At 40.9% G+C, this 26,375-nt stretch overlaps 1 protein-coding gene across 1 annotated transcript; it reads left to right on the forward strand.

Annotated features, from left to right (window-relative positions):
* The first annotated feature begins 967 nt into the window (after positions 1-967).
* Positions 968-24,507, forward strand: TNFSF11 (TNF superfamily member 11). The gene is made up of 5 exons (XM_050950910.1): positions 968-1,198; positions 7,546-7,713; positions 16,167-16,215; positions 16,297-16,395; positions 22,683-24,507. The coding sequence occupies exons 1-5, from the start codon at positions 968-970 to the stop codon at positions 23,102-23,104; spliced, it is 969 nt and encodes a 322-aa protein (XP_050806867.1). The 3' UTR covers positions 23,105-24,507.
* Positions 24,508-26,375: the final 1,868 nt, after the last annotated feature.

Genomic DNA, 26,375 nt, shown 5'->3' on the forward strand with positions numbered 1-26,375 from the left:
TCTCTGGTGTCTGGAGCATTTCCAAACTTACTTTTACAGCATTGCAGAGCTGAGAGACCTGCTCTGCCTCACCTCAAAACTTTCATAGAGCTTCAAGACTCCCTCTGATATGTATCATTTACCTACTCCATTAATAATAAAAACTGTAACAACCTAATAAGTGTACAACAACTTTTACAGTGACTCAAAAGCTACTATAAATTGTTTTTATTTGTTCATTCTTATTTTATTGTTATACTGCCTGAATGCTCTTTAAATGTCTGAGTTGTTTTGGAGGGGGTAGTTTATAATTTTGAATAGCAAATTAACCAATAAATTTGATCCTTTCTGAAAGGATCACTGGTGAGCAGCACAAATTAGGATTTCCATCATCTGCAATATTCCAGTGGACTAGGAGGAACTGCCTATGTATTAAATTTAGATGGCAAAGTAGAGTTTGAGTTTGATGATAAAAATTAGCCAGATCCAGCCACAATATTACACATTTTGGAGTTTTCTTGCAAGAGGATGCATTGATGTCATTTTAGTTTTTGGTGACAAGGATAGCTGTCTATTTTAATGGAAAGACTTCTGGGTTTGCGGCCAAAGTTTCACAAGTGCTGTTGCGCTTCAAGGAGGGGGGTTTCGAGATGTAACTTGTTGAAAGGCAGCTAAACTGATTTCCTATTTCTCGGGTCCCCACCCTGGAAGGCCCGGCCAGGATCCAGGGGCTGGATCTGGGCTTTGGTGTAGAGCTGCGCTCAGTGGCCAGCCTCGCTACCTGCGGTCCGCTACAGTGCGGCGCCACCTTTCTGCGGCGGGCAGGGCGGGTGCTAAGAGAGACGCGGGAGGGGCAGAACGAGCCTCGTGGCTGCCGCCTGATTGGCTGAGGAGCCCGGCCCCAGGTTATAAGAGCCGGCGCCCCCGGGCGCCGGACGCTGCCGAGCCTGGGAGCCTGCCCGCGCTGCCCGGAGATTGCCGAAGCGCCATGCGGCGCGCCAGCCGAGACTACACCAAGCACCTGCGCGGCTCCGAGGAGCTGGGCGGCAGCGCCCCCAACGAGGGCTCGCAGCAGCAGCAGCCGCAGTCGGCGCCGCCGGCCCATCCGCACCCGCCGCCGCCTCCAGCCTCCGCCAGGGCCCTGCTGGTCCCGCTGGTGCTGCTCGGGCTGGGGCAGGTGGTTTGCAGCGTTGCGTTGTTCTTCTGCTTCAGAGCCCAGGTAGCGTCGCGGCGCCTCTTGTTCGCACCCCCGCGTCGAGGCAGGGCGGGTGGCTGCGCAGCCCTGTGGGACGGGAGGACGTGGGGGCTGGGTGCCTCTCGGGCGGAGGAGACCCCAGTGTCTGCAGAGTAACCCAGGGGCTCGTGCGCTCCAGCGCCCGGGGGATCTGCTCACTGCAGGCGTTGGGTTATGAGACACGGGCTGCATCTTTGGAGTCGTGTCCTGGGGGCTGAGCTGGGCAAACTGACTTTATTCACTTCTCACTTGGGAGTCTAGTTCAGGACAAGTTCGTTTTACCCACTTCTGTTTCTTACCACTGCCCCACTGAGTAAAGGGGGCCATCTGCCATGCTTGGTCCATGTAGGCTACACCCCGATGCTTAGTTTTGCCCTGGAGTAGGAAAGTTTAGAAATAGGCGTCATAATATGATGGTGACTCTGTTTCCAAGACATCCAAAACATACAGGTAAATGAGATTTCAGAAAATAAAGGGAATAATCTAAACTAGGTTTGTATGTATGTATGACCCTAACAAATAGTAGTTTTCTAGTTGCACTGAACAAATAGGGCCCCTAGACTGAAGTCTGCATTTTATTTAAGTTATCATTGCCTCCCCTTTGGAGAATAACTGCTTGTAAGCTGCTATATTAAACTTCTTTATTTAAAACCTCTTGGCACTTCCAGTCAGCAAAGTCTATTAGCATTAAAATTTACAAGAATTGTCCCAGGATTGTCTTTAGAGACTACCTTCCTTGTGAATTTGATGCTGCTGCTCTTCACTGTGGAACTTGGTGTATAATGGCTGGCATGGGGAAAAGATACCTTCTGTAACTTGTTAGCTTATTTCCCAGGAGAGGAGAATTAGATTGCCCTACTAGGCCACAAAAATATGGCAAAGTAATGTTTTCGATTGGGCAATGCTATGCACATTAGATCTAAGCTGCAGAGAGATAGGATGGGAGGGGTCAGGCTACAGTGTTATGCTTTCTAGTGGTTTAAGCTTTTAGAGATTATTTTTTGTTCTTGGAAATTACACTGCATTGGTTGGATTCACTTACGTATTTTTTTTGCCTGGTTCTGTGAACTTTCTCAAAGGAAGTGGGGGGCTGACGTTTGCTCTTTCTCAGGGGTAAAACAAAAGATTGGGCTCTTTCACGTTTGCAAAAAAAGAGATTACTAGTTTAGAATAGATGAACTAAAGATGCTGTAGAATCTGATATAAGTTTTACTGTCCAAAAACTGGAGATATAAGTTTTAATTAGGATATTAAGAAGTTTTTATATGTATAGTACAAACAGTAGTCTGTCTTCATAGAAATGGTGCTTTTCTTTTTTTTTTTCATTTGAAGTCAGTGAAGAAGTGGAAATCTATTTATTTTTCTTTCAGGTCATACTTAGGTGGACAGAATTGTTCTTGGGCCCCGGGACATACAGGATACATTAACAACAAAATATACTCTAAATCTAGGCCACCTACAGATTGGATGCAGTACAAATGCATGCACATTTCAATAAGTGATTGAAATAAAACAAGTGACAGTTCCAAATTTATTATTTTTTTATATTTGTTACTCGCACCTACTTATTCATTCCTTTCTATTTTCAATTATTGCCAACTGCTTTGTGTTTTAGTTACCTTTAAAAGATATGTATGACCTGTTCCAAACTTACCCATACTTAATTGACTATACCTTAGCAGAGTGACAGTTCATTTATGATAGGTTAGAATTACCTGTTTTCTTGGCAGTGAAATAGACTAATGTATACAGTAACTCAACTTGTAGGGTGAAAAAGTATTCTCTCCATTATAAACCCATTGAAACATCTTCATTAAGACATCTTAACTTATAGAAAACACCCAATAGTATGTTAATTAGTATGCTATGAAGTCATTGCAACTAAACTTACTTGTCAAAATAAACAAAATACAGTTAGTTATATAGAATCCTTGACTTTTTTCCCCGTTTCTGAAGTAAACAATGTGAAGTAGTCTGTGAGGTTATACAGGTGTAACAAAGGTGTAACAAGAATTATTCCCACGGCATATACATTATTGTTTAGTCTGCATAATGTAAAAACAGCAATATAAGTATAATTCCACATTTAGAGCCTGATCCTCTAACTGATATGAAACTCCTATTGACTTATGAAGGACTCAATCCTTTATTTATTTGTAAATCTGAACTAGTTCCAAAATATCTGAATGACCCAACTTGATATTAGATTTTCACAAAGTACTTCTCTCTACAGTTTGTAGACACAATGAGACTTCAGTATTTTTTAATGTCCTCTCTCTGTGCGGAGAAGTGGAATAGTTCCCATAAAATACAAGAGAATGTCATTAATTCACACTATTGAATGGTAACCTATTCCAGATTTTCAGAAATGTTGATATAGTCAGAAAGGGAAACAGAAATTATGCTGCCTGAGAAAATGCGCTTACTCGTGCAGAGCCTGATTCAGCTCCATGAGATCCATGAAAAGACATCTATTGACTTCACTGTGAATTAGAGCATGACTTTTGACAAGTATGGTTTAGATTTTTTATGATGCTGATGTACTTCATAGTATACTTACACACCTTTTAGTGTATTTTAAGGTAATGGCAGCTTAGCAGTAGGAATCTTCAGAGCACTCTTCTCAAAGATGCTGAGCTACTCGTGGTGTGTGGATTAACCGAGTGTGAATTAGAAAGGCGTTACTGAATATTTGGAAAAATATACCTTTTAACACAAGACTATTTCACAAGCTTTTTTCATATACCAAGTCTTTCAGATTTCTGTTACTATTCTGTGAGTAACTAGCGGATAAATGAGAACTGGCTTGTGTAAGTTATTTGAACTTTCAAAAAGCATTTTTGAAAGTGCCACAGAAGAGACTGTTAGGGAAAGCAAGTAGTCATAAAGTGAGTGGTGAAGTTCTTTGGTAAATTGGAAGCTGGTTAAAAGGCAGAACAACAGGAGGAATAAATGGTCAGTTTTCAATGTGACAAAAGGTTCTTGATGGTTCCATACAAGGGCAGATTGAAATATTTTATTTAAAACTTTTTTCAATGAAACTGACATCTTTGGAAATAAAAAATGTTTCAATTATAAAACTAAAACTTTTTCCAATTTTCATGGAAAATGTTTTGGGTTTTGTTTCTTTCCCCTTCTCTCCCTTTCCCCTCTTTTCCTTTTGGCCACTAGAAGAGGGGAGAGAAGGAGTCCAAAATGAAGTTTTCATTTTTTTCCAAAAACTTGAAATTTTTAGTGAAACAAATGTAGCCATTTTTTACCAGCTCTTTAAATAAAATGTATTCCTTTGGACTGTGTGTGTGTGGGGGAGTTCAGTGGGTGACAAACTTTACCAATGAGATAATATGTAGGTTAATCAAAGCTGCAAAAGACTGAGGCACTTCAGTGGGGCATAATGTACTAGAATGATGGGCCACGTATTGGCAGGTGACATTTAGTCTTGACAAATGCATGGTAATATATATCAGAAGGAAAAGTATGAAATATTTATACGTTTGTAGATGCTACATTGTGACAATTTGATACTGTGGAGAGCTTAATGAAAACCTCAACTCACTGTGCAGTGATGGTGTGTTTGCTTAAAAAAAAAAGGCAAGCTAACTGTTAAAATATGTAACAGATAGGGTAGAAAAAAATACTGAAAATATTGTAGTGGCATTCTTTTGACCTGAATATCAACAAACTTCTTGGAAACTATTTTGATATTTGATTTTGATTGTATGTGTGTGATTAATTCCCAATGCCTTTCCTAAAAAAAAGTCTTGTCAAGGATTTCTTGCTTGCTGCTTTATCTCCCCCTCCTCTCTCCCTCAACTCTGTATAATGTCTATTTGATGCTATGGGAATTTGGTGACTAACTTTTATATTGTTCCTCTGATTAATATTCTGGATTCCTATAAACTTCTGTTTAGATTTTTACTCAGGCAAGCTAATTTTCAAAAACAATAAAAAACGTATGGGAGTGGCAGTGGGTGGATGAGTATCCCTTGAAAGACTGAGTCAATCAACTAGGTTAACTGACCACCACAAATCAAATGTTCTCCCTGAAGCCCTATCATTTTGTAGCTTCACCAGAATTATTTAAACTAATCCTGCACATCTTTTCAGAGCCATCAGTAATCACACAAATTTCTCAGCATATCCCCATCAACCTTTCTAACTACATTCATAAAGATCTTCTCCAGGGTATTGTCCAATAGCATTTACTAAATGAGGTACTAAATTAGCGATAATCCAACTAAATACTTTATTACAATCCACTGTTGATCTTGTTCAAGCAACATTCCATTTGATGCACATGATTTATTGCCTATTGATGATGTCTATGAAGCTATGCTGCAGATGAACTTGACTTGCTGTATACCGGATCTGGCCCCTACAAAGTTTGATCTCCTGTGTTTGTGTTACAACACCCATGTCAGCTTTTTTTCAGAGGCTTTTATTTTGATTACATTAAAAACTGCAGTAGTAACCTGTTGGCAGTAGTGGTTGCCACTGAAAAGTAAACATATACTTGAAGTTACTATATTGTAGATAAGAATTTCAAGGGGGGCTACATGAGTTAGAAACTCAACTCCTGGTGAATAGCTCTAATCCTTTAGGTCCCTTTGATAATTCCAGCCTACATTTATTATTCACTGCAGTTTGGCATCTGTTAGTAAAAATTATTTTGTGTTTAAATGGTGATCACTGTATTTTAAAATTCACTCTTGATCAGAAGTTTTTGTTTTGTTTTTGTTTTAGGCTAGCTTGAAACTTTCATTTTCATGCTTTAGAATGCATATGAAGGAATTCATTTGGGGTTTTTGGCTAGCAATTCTGTATCCAGCTAACTCTACCTCTGGTATACCATTAAGTTCAATACTTTCTTTAACATGCTTTCCATTGATCACACATTACATTTGCATGGCCCTGTGTTCCGTCTTCTTGAGTACAAATGATATGTATTTGTTTTTGCTTGGGCTCCTGAGAGAAGGCTGCTTTATTTTCTTCAGTATGTGAAATAAATAGTTTTATGATTGAACTCTAAGACGTAGTGCTTACAATATTTTAAGTTCCAGTCACTCTTTAAAATGTAGAAAAAGAGCTGCTTCAAATCGGATGGCAATAGATTCTAATCCTGTGTTCTAAATCTTAACATTTGATTCAATCACAAAAGTTAGAGCCTAAAAATACTTTTTAAATCTTCAGTCCATCCCTCTGCTAATGTAGGAGTATTCTCCATAGTACATTTTATGGTGAGTTTTCTAGCTGAGTTTGAAAGTTCCAAGTGCTGGGCTTCTACCACATCCCTCAGGTGGCTGTTCCACAGACCAGTATGTCTGGCTATTGAGATGTTTTCCCTGATACTTGGCTAAGTTTTCTCTTTGTTCATTTCACTGCATTTCCAGTTGTTATAACCTCCTTGTACTATGCTCAGTAATTCCTCTCCCTTCATGAGGTTTTCACCCTTCAAGTATTTGTAGACTATTACGTTTTCTCCACATACTTGGTTATCACCTACCCATGCTTATATGTATTTAACATCTTTCCTTATAAATCCCTCAAAGCTACTGACGATTTTTGCAGTGCTGTCCTGAACTGCTTCAGTTTGTCAATAAATATCAGGTAGTGTGGCGTCCAGAGTTGAAGGCAGTTTTTCCTTGTCACATATCAAGTAGAGAGAGAAAATTGACTACCACTACAAAATTTTGTTCATCTTTTAAAGCTGTTTGACATAAAGATCCTGATCTATGTACTGGCATCTTCTAAGCTTGATTAATTAATTTTTTATGTAATTGCCCAGAGGTTACAGTTGGTGCAAGATCATTCTTCATGTGATCAAGTTCCAAATTTACTGATCATTTGTCAGATTCATTCCAAATTTATTAATTTTCATGATCTCTGTTCCATTTGCTGCACAGGCAAAGTAGAGAGTCCCTTTCAAGATTTCATGGAAATACTCTATCCTGTTATCCTATGTCCTACAGCTATATATCCCTAGGAAATTTGGGGAAAAATGATGAGTAAGTTAAAATAACAAAGTCCAGCACTTAACAGCAAAGCATATTGCATATTAAAAGAAACTATTTTTTCATGCTCCTACTATATCTGAAAGTCCTAATGAGTTTATCTGGTGTGATTTACTTCAATATAAGACATCTATGTTTTTGCTTGCCACTTACTTATTTTGTTTGAATAGAAGTTTTGTGTGTTGAGAATATATTTTATAGCAGTAAGAGGTAAGATTAATATGACATTGCATTGAGTGGCATACAAGTGTACCTTTGGGTTATACAGAGTTAAGGTCTATTGGACAAACTTAGATTATGGATTTCTTAAACCTATTTCAGATGGACCCTAACAGAATTACAAAAGAAGATACTCGCTGTTTCACAGCACTCTTAAGACTTCAAGAAAGCACAGATTTGCAAGAGACAACACTGGAAAATCAAGAAACAAAATTAATGTCCGAATCATGCTGGAGGATAAAACAGGCTTTGCAAGGAGTTATGCAAAAGGTCAGTGCACCCTGAGAATTTAACTAATATTTAAACTTAAGTGAGCTTCTGAAAACCTGGAGAGAGAGAGAGGGGTAAGTTTTTAGGAGGGAAAAAACCTGTTTACTACTATTTCACATAGAGCTAGTGATTGCATTGTATTCTTTAAATCTTTGGTTCTTTGTTGCATTTGTTCATGAGCCCCTTGGTAGTGGTTCACCATGTCTGTATGCAGACTAATGGTGCTTTGACTAGCATTTTTCTCTTTTTATTTTATTTTGTTTAAAGAGGGAAAAGTTTGGATTCACACTAAGAGGAAAAACAATGTTTGTGGTTAGTTGATTGGCCAATTTGTCACTCAGGCTTGTCCAAATGGTAGTAATTTATCCCAGTATTTGTATAGATTTATCAGCATTTTGGTTTTGAAAGAGCTAGAGTATCTTTATTTTTTTTAATTTTTTTTACCTCCAATCTTCCTGATTGTGTCCCTGGTGAGTCGTCTGTGACAACATTCTTTTGCCAAACAAGATTCTCAAGCAGAGGGAAGGTAGTGGGCAAGCAAAATACTAGATGGAGGGAATCTACTCTCATTTCCTTGTGGAGGGAATGGTGCATCTCTCCTTTTTTTTTCCCCTTTTGTCCTCTGTGCATGGAGTGGGATTCCAGGAATGTGACTCCCATATGTGTGAGAGATAACAGCTCCTGTTCTTTGCACAGAGAACTCCGTATTCCACATGCATGCCAGTTCTCTCTGTGTGGGGATTGTTCCTCCTGAGGAACAATGAGAACTCTGCTCAGTGGTGTCAGCTCCCGCACTGGGCCTACAGAGTGCAGGATAATCTTATAGCAGTAGGATAGTGGGATAATAAAGACAAACACAAGATAGCTTGAAGTAATGCAAGATGCATAGCAGTCCTCTTACTTTATGGTAGCTGAAAATATGTTGTCTACATGCCTTTTAGTGACACAGTTGTGCTGCTACGTTCGGGGGTGTGTTTTTTTTCACACCTCAACAACAGAAGTTTTGTTCAGTTTCCAGTGTAGACAAAGCCTATGTATCTGGTAAAAGGGGGCTAAAACTAGACGACATACCTTTTAATATAATTTAACAACAGTTGCATTGTACACATGAAGTTGCACACATGCCTGTTAGCAGATCCTTTTTGTTAATGAGTCTGAACAATGTAATAAGGAAGTCTTGATTAACATGGTAACTAGGTAGCTCTTGCTTGGCATTTCAGAGTTACAGCCTTCTCCCAACTGCTAAGGGCACGTCTTCACTGGCAATGTTAAAGTGCTGCCGAGTGAGCACTTTAATGTGGCTTGTGTATTTGCAGGCGCTCTTTTTAAAAAAAACAAAACAAAAACAAAAAAACACCTCCATGAGGGGTGCAGCTCCCAGCACTGAGCGCATGGATCCGAGAGCTGGTGGGCTATCTGTACTGGCATGTTACAGTGCTGAAACTTGCAGTGCTCAGGGGTGTTTTTTTTTCACGCCCCTGACTGAGAAAGTTGCAGCACTGTAAAGTGCCAGGATAGACAAGGCCTACAGGGAAATTAGTCAGATAAAGTCATTAGCCATAATGAGGGTGTGGAGGAGAGGGGAAACTGGACAAATTTGGTATACCTGTCACGATCACCCAGGTTCCTAAGGGCAATTTATGCTTTTGATCTCTGAGCACGTTCATATGAGTATTTGGTGCTATTTCAACCTAATTGCTATCTAATAAAGAATTTATTTAAATACTGAGTGCTAAATCCTTGACTTCTCTGTTTTATAATAGTTTCATGTGTCAGAATCTTTTGCTCCATTACTACTTTGCTGCCTTCATCTGCACCGTGAATTATACCACAGGTTACATGAAGGTACAGACTACTTTTGTCTGAGGATAATTGTGCGAACTCCCTCAGTTATATGAACTCCTGTACATTCGTAAGATTTCAGATATCTTGCCCCTTCCTTCCATCCAGTCTGTCTCCTTCAGACTATCAGGAAAATTTGCACTCAGCTGTTGGTGTTCTCTTAATATATGCTGAAATCATCCACAATATACTTTAGAGGGGAAAAAGGGAGTTCATGGCAAGTGTTTATATATGTATTCTGTGTGCATATAGTGCATTACTCTTCCAGGGAGCTCTGTGGATGGAGTATATAGTTTCAGTAAGTGAATGGGAAGCACTATCTGCTGGTTGTTCACTGCTGGTTGATCAACAAAGGCATTGGCTTTAGTGAAAGCTGCATGACCTGTCATCCTGACTAGAGATTGAATGACTAGGGATGATTATTTTGGTAGATGGCCATTAGAGAAAAGTAAAATTTCTCTTGCCACAATAATTCAATTTTGAATTTATTTGAACACAGTAAAAGAGAATGTATGTATGAGACACTGGGTAACCAGGTCTCCATCCTAGTTCATTCAGCCCTATATGTTGACACTGAGGGAGGCAAGTCAAAATAAGAAAAATAAATGTTAACTTAGCCTCAGGTACATCTCTTCAGCTGAATGAGCCTATATCCCAGATGTTAAAGGGCCAATGTCAAGGTAAAAATCATGGGTTGGATTCTGTGGCTTGCACCATCTCCATCTGCACTGCTCTGACAATGCAAAGTGGCTGGAAATTGGCTGGATCTCTGTTGGTTCTAGTCCCTGGTATAAGAGATATACTGAGGGCATGGATGGAGAGTGTTGCTTTCCCAAGTTCTCCAGATGCAGTTTCCTATCAGAGAATATTATCCCATGTGTGTTTTTAAAATCCACACTTCCATATTTGCAATACTAATTATACAATAAGTTACTGAAATGCAACACTTTAAAATCTAATTAACTTCTTGTCATTAATGATTTTGTACTTCACTAAGTTTGGCCAATGAAAGTAGACTAATCAGTTTCATGTTCTATGTAGCAGGCTGCATTTTCTAGTTTTTTGGTGCACTGGTATGTATCTGTATATGTTCCGTACATATGTATAGATTAATGTTTACTTCCACAACAGTGACTAATCTGAAAGTATTTTAGTGCTCCCACTAAAGTCATTGGGAGTTCCATTGCAAGATGGGGCCCAAAACATTGGCCCCCTAAAAAATACTCATTAAAACATCTTCTAACTTAATCTAATATTTATGCCAGTATTACTTGACACATTCTTGGGTGGTGGAACTGTTGCTTAGAGAGCAGCGTGTTCAGGGGCATTTAAACTATTATTGTTTTACAAGCATCAGTGTATTACGGAGTTGTTCACCCTTAGTGTGGTGTTTCCTCATCACGGACCAGATTCTGATCTCAAGTACCTGTGCACATCTGGAGTAACTTTGTTGTCATCAGTGGAGTTACTTTAAATTTACACTGTTGTAGCTGAGATCAAAACGTGATCTCTCAGCTTTAGGTAGACAAGTAATATAATTTTCTTGTTTGTGGTTGCATGGCTTGGCTGCATTTTTTTCTTTCATGTAACCCTAAAAGCCCTTTGGCAGTCCAAATACACTGACCACACTTTTTAGAAAGACTACCATAAGTCTGGCAGTAAAGAGAGAACGACAAACACATAGCTGGGGTCAATCCATTAAGTAACATTTTTTTGGCAGTGCTCCTGGACACTGGCTGCTTCAGGCCTAAACTAGTCTCCCACATGGCAACAAAACACTTCGCTGCTAGACCTCCAGGATGGCCCTTATAAAGACTTTTATATGCTTAACAAACATTCTAAGCACATGTGGTTATTAACAAAGTGCTTCAGAGGCAAGGTTTCAGAGTTACAAGTTGTCCAATATTTGTGATCCTGATCCTGCAGCCTCTTCTGTAACAGGTACTGAGCACACGCATATTATTAAGAGTTACAGGATTGGTGTCTTTAATGCAACTTCTGGAGAATTCTTCAAACTGCTGAATTTCCTGCAAGATGATGAGAATGTTCATTTAAAACAAACTGATACGAGGAAGACAGAGGTAGTAGCATTAAAGATAGTAATCCCTTATGGTGCTATAATATATCTGAATGTCAAAAGAGTCCACTTAGGTTTCAAAAGCCTGGAGGCTTTTTCAAACATTTACATCCCTTTGTTCAAGACTGTGGGAAGGGAAATTGCACAAAGCCGAAGAGAATAAAATTATACTAAGCTCTAGAATTCATAAATTAATAAAAAATAGCTTTTCTATAAATAGTAATATTAGATGCAAATGTTCATAAGTACAATTAGACTTGGGCCCCTATGTCAGTTAGGTGCTTTTGAAAGTTTTATTCATTGTAATTTTAGGTCTGATATCTAGCTATCTACTGGAGGTCAAGTGTTGCATCCTTTTAGAAAGCAGAATTCTCAGCTCTCCAGGAATATAAAACACCCTACCCATTGATGGCTTGTGAAATGTTAGACCAGCAATCTGATGTAAACCCCTTAAAACAGCCTGCTTTTATAAATGCTAAAATTGCTGTTTAGTTGTGATGATTTTCTGCTGGGCTGTGTGAAAACCCAAGGTGATCTTTACTGAAAAAGATGTTCTGTTTAATAAATAAAATAAATTTTAAAAAAAAAATTCATAATATACCAGGATAGTCTCAGCAAAGGCTTTTTTCAGTTTTTATTAAAATAAGACCTTTGTAAATGCATCAGGTGTTAAATTCATTAAACTACAGGTTCTTTTGGTTTTGAAATGCTTGCCTGGTTAGCACTGAAGATTTTGGGGGCAATTTAAAACATGCTGTAGAGCAGTCTAAGCTGAATTTCTGGCCTATCACTGTGGTGTTTGCTACATGATTATAGTAAGTCCAATCCTAAAAACATGCACATGCTTGATTTTACTACTGTGAGTAGGCCCATTGAAAATGTAGACGTGTCAGCGTTTGAAGGATCAGGGCCTTAGAAAGTTTGAGTAGGTGACTGTGAGTGCCTGCAAAATTCAAAATATGGTCCATTGTAGTTTTAAAAGGAAATGACACTTTGAAAAGGCAATTATAATAAACTATTAAGATCTGGACATTGCTTATATCTGGATTTAGGTATACAGAGTAAGACTGAAGTATGTAACTGTGACCTGAAAATTAACCTAGAACTGGGAGTAATTTAGGGTGTTAGCTGTGTTCTATTCCTGCTTTGTGCAAATCCTAATTGCACTCAGTTTGCTGTAAATGTTACTGAGGTAGAATCATAAAGGGAATACATCTCTGACAGGGTACATCAGTGATACTCAGATCTCAGTGGTTCAGGAGCCAAATTAGAGATCAGCATTGCCCAAATGACCCACAGTTGTGAGAATTCGTCGTTTCATTTACTGTAGTACTATATAGTCATATTTAAACAGTATGACAGGAAATATTTATTTTTATTATCTCTATCTATCAATCTCACACAGCAAAATGACCAAGTATTTTATTAACTGCAATTGGTTAATATAGTAGAAGCATACTGATTGGCTGTTAACTTAGATTGGTTAATTATTAAATCACACAGTGTTTTAATACCATGTGCTTCAAAGTTTCACAGGAGACACATTAAAGAGCTACTTGCGGCTCATGAACCACACTCTAAGTATCACTGGGGTAGATGATCCCTGCCTGGCATTGTGCCAAAAAGTGATTAGTCTCCCATGTCAGATACCCCTGAAACCACTGCTGGGATTGTAGAAGAGTGCAGCTTCATGAGTGCTTTACTATAGTTCGCTGTACAATGAAAGAAATTAGTCTTTGTATGGTCTCTCAAGAAGGATGTAATTTGCAGTAAATATACTTCCTAATCAACTGGACAGTTAACTAATCCCTTCAAACAAATAAATCTAAGACTAAATTATCAAGCAAATACTTCCATGGCTCTGAAGCAACACAATAAAGAAGGGATTATCCCCTCTAGGGAAGGAGGATGGGGGCTGGCCAGGGGGTGGGTGTGTGGGAGGGGGCTGGAACCAAAGGGTACTAATCTCATGGATGCTCTGAAATCAAGGGCATCCTCGCAGAGGCCTGTCCATCATTATGCTCTCTAGATCTGTCCTCTCATGGTGGCATGTCCTCTTCAGGAACCTTGTAGCTATTGGAACAAGGGAATATTCAATGCCCACTGTTGTTACTCTTACCTTTTCGAGTGAGGTAACAAGGTCTGTGTGGGTGGATAAGAGGTTGGTACTGTAGTTCATATTGCCACAGTAGATCTTTGCTTGCGTCCAGTCTTCTGTGTGACTAAACCACAGCTTGTGCTGACCCACATATTCTAATAACTGGCATGAAAGCAGAACCACCAGTGAGGGGAAGGGGGCTGAATTACAACTTTCCCACCAACATTGGGGAGGGAATGATTTGCAACTTCAACAAAAATAAAATTCATCTGCCTCTTTGCTCAGCTGTACAGCAGAAAGTATCTTATCTATAAACTCATCAGCATTTCAGCACAGCTACTTTACTTTGATAGTCATGCTTTTGATAGTCATACTATGACTTTCATGCTGCTGTGGCTTTCCATTTTGGTTTAGCATTTAGACACCTACTGAATTATGCTCACTTTCCCCTTTCAGCAGATATCTACACACACAGAGCACCTTCATTTAATTGTGGTTACAACGTTACATAAAAGCAACGTTTCCTTGATATTTAGAATAGGTGTTACATATCAAACTCCACAAGATGGCAGTAATTCAGAATACAATAGATTATTGCAAATTTAGATGAATATCTAGGAGATCTGTTGCAAATACTATTGAGAATTGGAAGAGAACAAACAGTAAAAGAAATAATAATGCATTACAAAATTATTTTGATAGTCCCTATCCCAAAGAATTTAGACTAAAGGATAAACATACATAAAACAGGGACACATTGAAAAATCTGAGAGGAGGGATTGATTATGATATCCATATCATAAAATCTCTGATTATCTTTTATTTGTATTATCATACTATCTGGAGGCCAACTAAGGTTGGAGTTCCTTTGGGCTAGGCACTGTACAAAACCAGCATGACAGTCTGCCCCAAAGAGTGTGCCATATAATTACACAAGACATACGGTAGGAGAAGGAAAGTTTTAGCTGGAGAGCTGAGGCACTGTGACTTTGACTTGCCCAAGTTTGCGAAGTCTGGGGCAGAGCTGGGAACTGTACCTGGAACGCCTGAGTCCCAGTTTTATGGCTTACCCACAAAACACTACTTCCACTCATTAAAGTTACAATTTCTGTATCTACTTGCGAAGAAGATCCGGATGGAAATAGATCAGGACTGGAATGTTGGGGAGTGACTGTTCAGGAGCAGAGGTGAATATGTGGCAGCTTAAATATCTCTTGGTTGTGCTATGCCTGGCTCTGGCCAATACATAGCTTGTTTTCATTAGCATTGAAATTCGCTTACAATTTTAATGAACACTTTTCCAGGCTGTGCTTGGGCCTTGTATGAATGTGCAAGGTGCCTTACCCATCTCATTCTTGCATACTCTACAAAGGGCCAGGTACACTTGCAATCCCTTCACTCATTTGTGTGCAGGGACAGCTGCCTGCTGATATCTCTAGGGCACAAGCCCCATCCCAAAGAAGAAGCATCATTGTCCTTCTGCAGCAGCCCATGTAAGTGGCTGATTGTGAAGGAGACAGGGCCGGCTCCAGGCCCCACCATGCCAAGCGCGTGCTTGGGGCGGCATGCCGCGGGGGGCGCGCTGCCGGGAGGGCGGCAGGCGGCTCCAGTGGATCTTCCGCAGGCGTGCCTGTGGAGGGTCCGCTGGTTCTGCAGCTCCGGTGGAGCATCCGCAGGCACGCCTGCGGGAGGTCCACCGAAGCTGCGGGATCAGCGGACCCTCCACAGCCGTGTCTGCGGGAGATCCACTGGAGCCGCTGGACCGGCGAGCGGCAGAGTACCCCCTGTGGCGTGCCGCCGTGCTTGGGGCAGCGAAATGTCTAGAACCGGTCCTGGAAGGAGAGAACTCTCTGCGGCCTCCTAAGCACCCACAAAGGGTGATGCAGTCAACATGCTCAGCCTCCCTGAATTCTTGTGAATGTGATTGCATGCTGCCCCTGTATGGCACAGTCTGGCCCCAGGTACCTAAATTACTCCATAATGGACAATGTTCAGTGTGACAAATATTTAATTTACTTTGCTCAATACTTGGTTGTTCTAACCATTTACACTTACAGAAATGCATTTACTCTAAGCACAGTGACAATAAAAGGTTGTAGCCATCCTTTCAGCATGATCTTCAGTTTTCAGACAGTACCCCGGATAATTGTATAGTCGAAGATATTGTGAAGTAATTATAAACACCATCATTCCTGTTTTTCTTTTTTTGGGAGTATTGGACATAGTACCCCCATTATAGAAAAGTTGATTCTTGTAAATTGACCCTTGTAGTCACATTTTACATCTGGAAGATTGGAAACATATATTCCAGACACCTGAATACACAGTGATGAAAAATTATTTCAACATTATGTAATGTGATCTAATAAATCATCTCCAGTACAGTACATTATTGGGGACATGACAATATAGAGTAATAGCTCTTTTTCATTTTAGGAGATACAGCGCATCATTGCTGGAAGAGAGCCACCAAGATCAGGAAAAGGTAACAAGTGACTTATTATAAGTATTTGAAATCCTACTAAATTTGTTGCTTTTGAGTTAATATAACTTCTTTTATCTCTAGTTATAATGGAAGCACCATGGTTTGATCTGTCCAAGAGAAACAAGCCTGAGAAACAGCCCTTTGCACATCTCATTATTGATGATAAAAATATTCCAGCTGGTAAGTTCACTTTAAATCAAATATTTCTGTAAGAAGATTTTGGCTGCATTACACAATTTTGAACAATACATAAAGCCCTGGGACAAAGACTTTCAAAAATGGCTGATGATCAGGACTAGCAGGAGACTGAAATACAAACAAAGGGATGGGTTTTAAATTGGAAGGCTGTAATTTTGTTAACTTGAATGGAGGTCTTATCCCCCACACCCAAATACCAGACATTGGAGTGTGATGCTAAATGGCTTCTGTGCCAATATCCAGGTTCAATTCTAATCCTTAGGATTCAGCATTCCTTTGGATTTTCTTGCTTTTCCCCTCAAGGGGGATTGAGGGTACACATGAAGGGCACCTCAGTCTGTGAAGCCTTAAGGTCTCCTCTTCTTCCTCCAGGCTAATTGGGGCCACCATTCTGGGTATTATGCTTACTCCTGGGAACCTGTCTCTTTGAGCTTCTCACTTGCACTAGACCTCAGATATGGTGGTGCCAGCAGATAGCTTGCTCACACAACACTGCTGGGTACCTACCTCCCATCAGTCCAGTCTATAAGTTCTCCCAACCACATCAGTCCCTGTGTCTGATAAACATGCCCATTTTTCCTGTAATGCTCAGGAACGCCACCCCTGAATCTTTTGCATGTGATCTCAGTGACATCAATGTTCACAAAGACTCTTATCTTTTGGTTCATGCTTTTCCAGGCCCAATCCACAGAAGCAGGGTTGATTGCTTCAGTCATACTCACCTTGTGAACATTTCAGTACAACCATGGTTGGTGACCAGCAACAGCTGGGTACTCTGGCTGATGTTCCTTTTAACTCCAGAGTCTCAAATCCACCCCCATCTGAAACCCAAGATCATTTCCCCTTCAGTGAATATTCAAGACATAGATGTGATTTGCCCATCAGGGAGCACAGAAGAGGCATGTGCTTGGCCTACAACATGCTGCTCCTCCTAAATCATCAGAGACAGACAACTCTGCCCTGAAAACCCATTTGTGACTTACCTGCTGTTTTCTTTCCCTCTTGTGGGCTCAGGTGTCTGCAAATCCAGACATCTGCCCTTGTTCCCATTGTAGGGCAGGCATAGGCTAGAACATTCCAATCACAAGAGTCCAGCCACCTGGACCCTTCAGATAATCAAATGCCTCAGATGTTGCTGCACTGGTCATAAATGAATGCATGCTAAATTTTTCTGGTCTGCACCTTACACGCAGACTAACAACGTTCTCAGTATTGCAGCAAATGGGTATCTGGTTGGGTAGCTTCCATTGCCATGTGCAATACATCTGGCTCTTGTGCAGGGCCAGAAATGTTCCTGTGGCTTTCATTGGCCACACCTGTTCATCTGGGCATTCTTTTAGCTCTGTTATGGCTCCCCACTTCTGCTTGTTCAGCCTTCAACCCTTATTTCACCTGCCCCTCTGCCAGTCCAGTTCATGTCTGGAACTGTCCCTTGGTTTCCCAGACATGACCTCACCCACACTAAATGTTGCAAATGCTTCAAGCAATGCCCCTTCCCCACCACGAACATACTCTGGAGGCAAAGCCTCAATTGACCTAAAAGATCTGTATAGTTATCTGTTGCCTGGCATCTTCTATGCATCCTTCACATTTGGACCAGCCTTCCTAGAGCTTCTTGACCAAGAATCCTCTAACAGATCAGCAAATCTCACCAGCCTGCAATGAAATGACAGGCTGGAGAGGTTAGCTGATGTGGTGGATGCTGCCAGTCTGTGTACTAACGACTCTGTATATCGAGTCACCTGAAACGGATGCTAAATGTCAGTGAGGCAATGGAGTTTTCTCAGTCCTAGCAATGTTAGAAGCCATGGCTCTAGAAAAAAATAAATCACTGGCAATTGGTCTTTGGTGAATGGTGCGAGCTCCCTGAATCCATACTATTGTCAATACTGGGAACATGTTCTTTGTTGAACATCAGAATATTTTTCAACACAGCACAGATGTTTTTAGCTGCATTGCCCATGGCAACCTTGCAGGCTCTGTTAATGCAGTGGACCCACTGCCAGGTTATCCCACCAAAAATGAACCTATTGGTTACTACATTCTTCACCCCAATGGTAACTGCCACCAATACTGGAAGAAAGTCCAAAAACAAAAGAGATCTCTCAGTATACTTCTTTCTAACTTCTCCTGAGGCCATCTTTGGGCACACCAAGTCCTTCGATCATACATTCTAAGTCCAACTACATCTGGCACATCTCATTGTATTTGTAAATGGGAACCTAGCATCCAGTGGGATCACCAAAATGATACCCCTTAAAACTATTCCAAAAATTCCTTCCATGCTAACAACTATTCCCTCATTTTTTAATTACCCTTACAAAGCATTGAGGTTCCTTAACTGTTAAGGTGGCAGCTTCCAGGTATGCACAAAAGCCATACCCAGAATCTTCCAGTTTACACACAATTTAAACAACCCATGTTTACCTATAACCATTTTGGAATAATTTATTACCTTGATCACCTCTTCTAACACCCCTAAATTATGCAGTTTTACACCTTCCATTGTATCCTGTTTGATTCCCAAGTATATCAGCCTCCTTGGGAGGAATGGGGGAGCAAGGATTTTGGGTGCCTTAGTTTGTGGGTCCCCAATATGAGAACTTAAAAGGGCCTAATTTTCACAAAGTGCTGAATACTCACCCTCTTAAACTGGACCTTTTAAAGGTATCTCAAATTGAGGACTCCAGAATTCAAGCCCTCTTGAAACTCTTGTCCTGAGAGCTCCACGAATTTGACCACCTAGAAATATAAGGATCTTGTTCCTGTACACTTATTACAGAGCTAAATGATGTATGAATCACCATCAAGTCTACTGTGACTAAGCCATACCCTATAGTCTTGAATTCATTCAAGCTTTGAGTTAAGCGTATAAGCACATAATTTTGTATATAAAGGCTTTTCTGTTACATAAGTATTTGGAGTATTTTCCCACTTGTTTGTTTTATGTACCTCAAGTACAATACATGTTGTTTTGCTATAGCAAAAATGCACCGTTATGTTGGTTTTTTTTAGTTTCCTTTATCTCAAGCTAAAACCATGTTTACTTTTTATTGCCTGTTTTTATGAAATGTGTGGTGCCCAATAAATTAAATCTGGAAGAAATACGAAGCTGTCATGCAGGGGAGATGGGGAACCTACTACTGAACTTTCCAGACTTAGCTTTCAGATACTGTTGTCTATTTATTACAAACATTCATATGGTTCCCAACTCCAAAATCTGGCTGAGTTTACATGGTAGACACTTTATGTACAAGGAGCTAATATCCCATGTCCTCCACCTCCACTCCACAATGTTAGAATGCATTGATGAAGACTAGTAAACCAAATAAGAGAATTGATAAGCCAGGACAAAGAAGTGCATCTTACTCTAGTTTATGAATAGGCCCAACCTTAAGTTTGTGTATTTCCAATAGTAGTGAATTCCATTGGCAAAGAGGAAATCTCTCCCCCTCTCCTATGTGATTTGACACACATTACCAGCTGATAAATTAGGCAGGTGAACACACAGTTGACATAAAAACATGTTTGTATTTCTTTCCCTCCCTCCAACCTCCACCCATTTTTGTTTCACCTGTTGCATCGTATTGACCAAGATAAGCTTTTTTGGGCAGGGACTGTCTTCTTTAACTGCATGTATTAGGCACTGTGCAAACAAAGGAGCCTTATTGTGGCCTCCTGGTGCTACTGCAGTACTACTAATAGGGCTCTGGTTTGAAGAATGGTTCCTGTGAACCTCACCTTTGGGACAGTTGCCTGTGTTCGTATGGGACACTAGTGGGTCAGAGGGAGAGGTCATCGGAGACAGCTGGTTGGCAGGACAGGTGGGCTTTGTGGGTGGTAAGCATTTTTTTAATTCAGTGTCATAAATATGCCTGGCTCTTTTAAAATCAAAAAATCCCTCCACCAAGGAGCTCACCATCTGTTAACTGGTGAATTGCATACAGCACCTTGAATTGTATACAGAAGTTTACTGCCAGGCCATGCAGTGTGTGTTACACAGATGTAGTATTTGCTCTTCCACCTAGCTGGATTGGTAGGAGAAATAGATTAGCATAAAGTTAGGCAAGAGCAGCAAGCAGAGGTGGCTGGGAGTCATTGACGATGTCAAAATCAGCTGAGAGATTAAGAACAGACAGGAGGACCATAGACTTGGCCAGGAAGAGGCCATTGGTGACTTTATAGTGACTTTAATGGAGTGGAGAGATGGCAAGCAGACTTTAGGGGAGTTGGAGGAAAGAAAGTTGAGACTGTATGTGGGAAAGCACGTCCTAGGACCAGGTGGCCAAACTTACTGTCCCTCTGAGCCACATACAACAATTGCCAGGGCTTGGGGTTTCAGTCCTGCAGGGAGTGGGGGTCAGGGCTTCAGCCCCCTGGGAGGTGCCTGCACTGGCTCAGGGCTTCGGCCCCACTCCTGCTGAAGCCCTGAGCCCTAGCAGTCATATCATGCAGGGCTGAAGCCATGAGACTCCCCTCCCTGCTGGGTAGAAACCAGAGGCGACTCAGGGCACATGGGGGTCACATCCCCTTCCATTTTTGCTAGAGTTTGCTGGACCCACTCAGTTACATGGTGCTGATGGGCCCCCTCCCTGCATGGCTGCTGCAGCAGCAGCTGGCAGGCTGGAAGCTGCGGCCCTGGGGAGAGGCAGTGGCTAACAGCTGGGAGCTGCTCGGAGAGTTGCTGCTGCCTCTCTCCATGGATCTAAAGCAGTGACCCCTCTCTGCAGCTGTCCACTGTTTGCTGCTACTTTTCCCTGGAGAACTATCACCTGGGAACTGAAGGGGGGCCACTGAAGGTAACAGGGGGCGCATACCTGGTGGGCATGACTCAAGCTGTTGCCGGGGACCTTTAAATTGGGGAGGCCCCTCCACTCTCAGTAGGCACCAGTTGTCTCTGGCAGGAGCCCCTAGCCCCATCACAGGGCAGAAGTCCCAAGTTCCCCTCAGTCTGGTAGGTAGAGAAAAAGGGGGACTGTGGGGCTCCATGAGCCACACTTTAACTGTAAGAGTCACATGCAGCTTGTGAGCTGTGGTTTGGCCACTCCTGTTCTAGGAGTTTGGAGACAAAGGTTTGAGGGAGATGGGTAGTAGCTACTGGTCCAAAAAAAAGCTGAATAAAAGGGTCCTAGGTTAGGGAGGTTGACCATAAGGGTGAGGAAGAAGATATGGCATGGAGCAAGAAAAGTCAGGATTTGGGATTAGTTTGGATACTACAAGAAATCTCTCTGAAATTAGGAGGAAGACAGCTTTATTCAGAGAACATCTGTTTTGGCTTTCAAGATATTTTGAGAATCTCAGCTGAGGAGAGACAGGGAAATTATTAGTCAAGGGGGCTGCAGATGCAGGAGTCTCAAGAAGTAGACTTGTTTAGCAAGGTAAAAGGCATAGGTGAAGGAGGGAGAAATTTTTTACCTGAAAGTACGAAGTCATTGTGGACTTTTTTCTGAGGTGCTTTGCAGTGTGAGAACAGGAAAGGGAAGGGGGGAGGGCATGGAGATGAGAAGACAAGGTTACCATTTGATGAGACAGCCACTGTGGGAGTGGGTACAGAAGAGTGGAGTTGGAGGTGGAATCAGCAGATGAGAAGGAGAGAGATGAAGGAGTTGAGTACTGTAGAAAAGCTGAGTGAGTCAGTCTTGAAATGAGTACACACTTGGGTTGGTGGTGAGTAATACTGAAACAAATTATGTGGTGATGGAGAGCAGTACTTGGTAAAAGTCCTGATTAGTTATCAAGACAGTGGTTACCCTGATTATGTCAGATAACTATAAATTAAATTAATACTAACCAAAGCATTTAAGAATAAATAGTTAAGGAGAGCAAATGTTTTTCCTTGGCCAGTGCAAAATCCACTCTGAAGTATGTTAAATAATCATGTTTTTTAGTTTGGACAGTTTTTAGCAATTGATTCCATATAGGATTTGCCAAGATCTGATTATTGGTGAAACAAACCTCCTATCGTGATTTATGCTAATAGCTGATGCTCCAGAGTAAGGATGGGTAGAAACAGCTAGTTAGTTGTATTCACAAGGGAAGAGGAAACTTCTTGTCCTTTGTGGCAACTGGCTTATATCCTAAAGCCTGAGACTTATTTGACCTTATCTTAGCCTTTTGGCTACAGTGTCTCTCCCCATCACTTTTACCCTTTACCTTAGCTTATATAGGTACCTTTATTGACACTAAAAGTCCAGCCAAGGTATCTCTTTTAACTTTGTAGAAAATGTTTGTGAACAGAAATAACATTCTGCTAAACCCTTTTTCCCTAGGCACGCGCAAAGTGAACCTTACATCCTGGCATCATGACAGAGGCCAGGCACACTTATCGAATATGACCTTCCGTGATGGAAAACTAATAGCCAATCAAGATGGGTTTTACTACTTGTATGCCAACATTTGTTTTAGACACCATGAAACTTCAGGAGACCTAAGTAGAAGAGGGCTTCAGCTGATGGTGTATATGATTAAAACAAACCTTAAAATAAGACGCTCTGATGTCCTGATGAAGGGAGGAAGCACCAAATATTGGTCAGGAAATTCAGAATTTCATTTTTATTCTGTAAACATAGGAGGATTTTTTAAACTAAAGTCTGGGGAGGTAATAAGTATCCAGGTATCAAACCCTTCATTACTGGATTCATCTCAAGAAGCAACTTATTTTGGGGCATTTAAAGTAAGGGATATAGACTGAGTCTGGATATTGCCTGTAAATTAATATGTATGTATTAGGACTTTTTTAAGTTTGATGGTTATATAGCTGGGCCAGAGACTACTGGGAGATGTGATTGGGGGAAAAAAAATCTTGAGTCCAGTTGCAGTAACTGTAGGCAGAATATAACTCTTCAGGTTGAATTTTGCCCTAGGATTGCTTCAGAGATTTCCAGAAAAACACATTAGGGTAAAATTACACAATGGGCCTGATTCTGATCTTACATTAGTTTCATACCTGTGTAACTCCACTGGCTCCACTGATTTTTACACTGATGTAACTGAAATCCGAATCAGGCCTGATGTTCAAAGACACAAGAACTGCTAGTTCTAAATTCCATCCTGACTGACATGCTGTTACCCTGTTGACTTCAGTGTAAGTATGAGACAGGGCAGAATATGGCCAGAGAATTCATTAGGTGCTCAGTCTTACAAGGTGCTGAGTGCTCTGGCCCTGATCTAGCAAAGTAATTGAGTTTGTAATAAACTTAAGTATGTAACTAGTCCGATGTAAGCAAGTGGGGTTATGCAGGTACTTAAAGAGAAGCATGTGCTTGCTTGCTTTTTGCTGAATTGGGGCAAGAGTGGTCAGTCCTTACAGGAATGACTCCTGGTTCACACCATATGTGTTGTAGCTAATCAGGTACTACATTTGGATTATTTAGAAAGGGCTCTTTTAGGGGATCTGACTTTACAGTTTACTTGCAGTTATAGAAGACCAATTGCAAGTCTGATTAATTATCATTGCACATCCAATAACATATGAAGAAATCTGAAGTGTTAAATTCCTTTGAACTGTTACATTGTGCCAGAACCTGCAAATACTTTTTTAAGAGGCAAAATATGTATTTTTATAGTCTGTAATATCTAAAGTTATAGTTCAGATGTAATGTTTTGTGCAAAAAAATTGTAAATTATATTTGTCCTATAGTGTTTGATACAAAATATTTAAAATCTCTTGCTGTTGTATATTTAATGTTTTTAAACTGTTTTTAATGTATGTTTAACTGGTGCACTTTGTTAATCCCAATGGGAAAAATTGCAGCTAAAAGATTGTTTGCAATTAGCAAATGTAATATATTCTTACTTTTTAACTTAATAGATTTCTGTTAAACTTTTCAGTATTATAGAAAATCAAACTCTCATGAATAATTAGACCAGAAGGTTGGTCATCAGATCCCTTTCAAACTGGGAAGGTTAAGAGTACATAATGGGACATAGAAATCTGTCAAGAATATTTATGTAATTATTGAACATGTATTTTTCCTACAGCAAATTGTAAATCCTGTAGTAGAATTTTTGTACAATACCAAACATGTTTTTACGCTTCCTCAGAGGTTTATTTACTGAAGCAACCAAGCTGAATTCAGTAGCAATTATTTTATATTGTACAATAAACATTTCTTTTGAATGTTAATATTTTGTTACAAAATACATTTCTAAAGAAAACTGTGGCTTATTTTTTTCCTCTTTTTTTTTTCATTTTTGTGCTTCTGTGAGTGATTGAAGTCTAAACCTGGCAAGTGGCAGTGCCTAGGTGTAGAGGAACCCAAGCCCTCCCTGCTCCACTGGGTTCCGAACCAGGGCACTGTGAGTAATAGTTCAAGAGTGCCTCTTGGGGGCAGGCAGTCCTCTCTCTGCTCCCTGGGTCACTTCCTACTGGGGCTTCAGTTCCTCCATTAGTGCCACTGGTCTGCATCTGGATTTCCCTGACATCCCCTCAGAGGAAAGCCCTCTGGAGAGCAATCAATCAGCTGTGGCTCATCATTCCTGTCTGCCATGGGTGAAGGGCATGTGGTGGCTTGGTGGTGGGGTCTGGTCCTGGCCACATTTAGCCCCAGCAGTGTGTCTGCTGGAGCTTTTAGCACAACTGCTCTGTCTGCCTAGAGGCTGAGCTGAGCTTGCTCTCTTTTGAGCTCAGCCTCTGCTGTGAGGCATTTGCTCAACACATACAGCTAGGCAAGTCCTTCAGGCTTAGCTGCTCATTAACCCTTAGTTCACCATCACACACCCTCCCTCTCAGGCTAGGACCCAGCAGTGGATCTTCCTCCTCTATTCTGAGGGGGGGAAAATGGGCATTTGCATGTGCCTTTCCCAGGTGGTGGCAGACTGCAGAGTGAGGTACGTTCTCATGATCTGGGTGTTGGTGTCCTCAGTTGGCTAAACTCTATGAAGAAGGGTGTGGTCCATAATGAGTAAGGAGGAGTTCCCTAGTAGGTAATAGCACAGGGCAGGGGTAGTTAATAAGTGGGCTGTGGGCCAAATCTGGATTGCTAGATGCTTTTCAATGGCCTGCACAGGCTGAAGCTGAGTCAGAGCTGGAACTCTGCCAGAGCTGGCTCCAGGCACCTGTCATAACATTTCTTCCCAGATCTGGACCTTAGCGTCCAAAATATGGGTGTTAGCATGAAAACCTCCAAGCTTAGTTACCAGCTTGGACCTGGTAATTGCTGCCACCAGCCAGGAATTATACAGTGCCTAGCTCACTGTGGTCTCCCCAAAACCTTCCCTGGGGGACCCCAAGACTCAGATTCCTTGAGTCTCACAGCAAAGGGGAATAAACCATTTCCCTTCCCCCTCCTCCCCTCCAGGTGTTCCCTCCCTGGGTTCCTGGAGAGAGATACAGAAGCAAGCTCCGTGAATCTAAACAAAGGGATTTTACCCTCCCTGTTTCAAGTCCTTGAAACACAAGCCCCGAGAGAGCTAATCTCTCTTTCCCCTCACCCAGAGGGTATGCAAAGTCAGGCTTAGTAAATCCAACACAAAGAGATTTTCCCCTTGACTTCTTCCTCCCACCAATTCCCTGGTGAGCTGCAGACTCAATTCCCTGGAGTCCCCACTAAAGAAAAACTCCAACAGGTCTTAAAAAGAAAGCTTTATATAAAATGAATGAAAGAAGGACATAAAAGCATCTCTGTAATAAGGTGACAATATACAGGGTCAATTGCTTAAAGGAAAAAAAATGAATAAACAGCCTTATTAAAAAAAAATACAGTTTAAAACATTCCAGCAACTACCCACATGTAAATACAAAAGAAAAACAATATAAACCTATTGTCTTACTATCCTTGTACTTACAATTTCTAATTAGAAGATTAGAAAGCCTGGAGATAGAAAAATCACTCTCAGAGCCGAGAGGGTCAGACTCAAGACAAAGGACTCACACCCAAAACTTCCCTCCACCCAGATTTGAAAAAGTCTTGTTTCCTGATTGGTCCTCTGGTCAGGTGTTTGGTTCCCTGTGTTAACCCTTT

The sequence above is a fragment of the Gopherus flavomarginatus genome, chromosome 1, assembly GCF_025201925.1.
Source record: "Gopherus flavomarginatus isolate rGopFla2 chromosome 1, rGopFla2.mat.asm, whole genome shotgun sequence".
Taxonomy (NCBI): domain Eukaryota; kingdom Metazoa; phylum Chordata; order Testudines; family Testudinidae; genus Gopherus; species Gopherus flavomarginatus.

What these genes read in the sequence shown, in the direction of transcription:
- TNFSF11 (XM_050950910.1), top strand. Translation starts at nt 968, where the DNA reads ATGCGGCGCGCCAGCCGAGACTACACCAAGCACCTGCGCGGCTCCGAG. An exon ending in TCTTCTGCTTCAGAGCCCAG is followed by an intron (nt 1,199 to 7,545) that starts GTAGCGTCGCGG and finishes AACCTATTTCAG; the next exon opens with ATGGACCCTAACAGAATTAC. An exon ending in GCCACCAAGATCAGGAAAAG is followed by an intron (nt 16,216 to 16,296) that starts GTAACAAGTGAC and finishes TTTTATCTCTAG; the next exon opens with TTATAATGGAAGCACCATGG.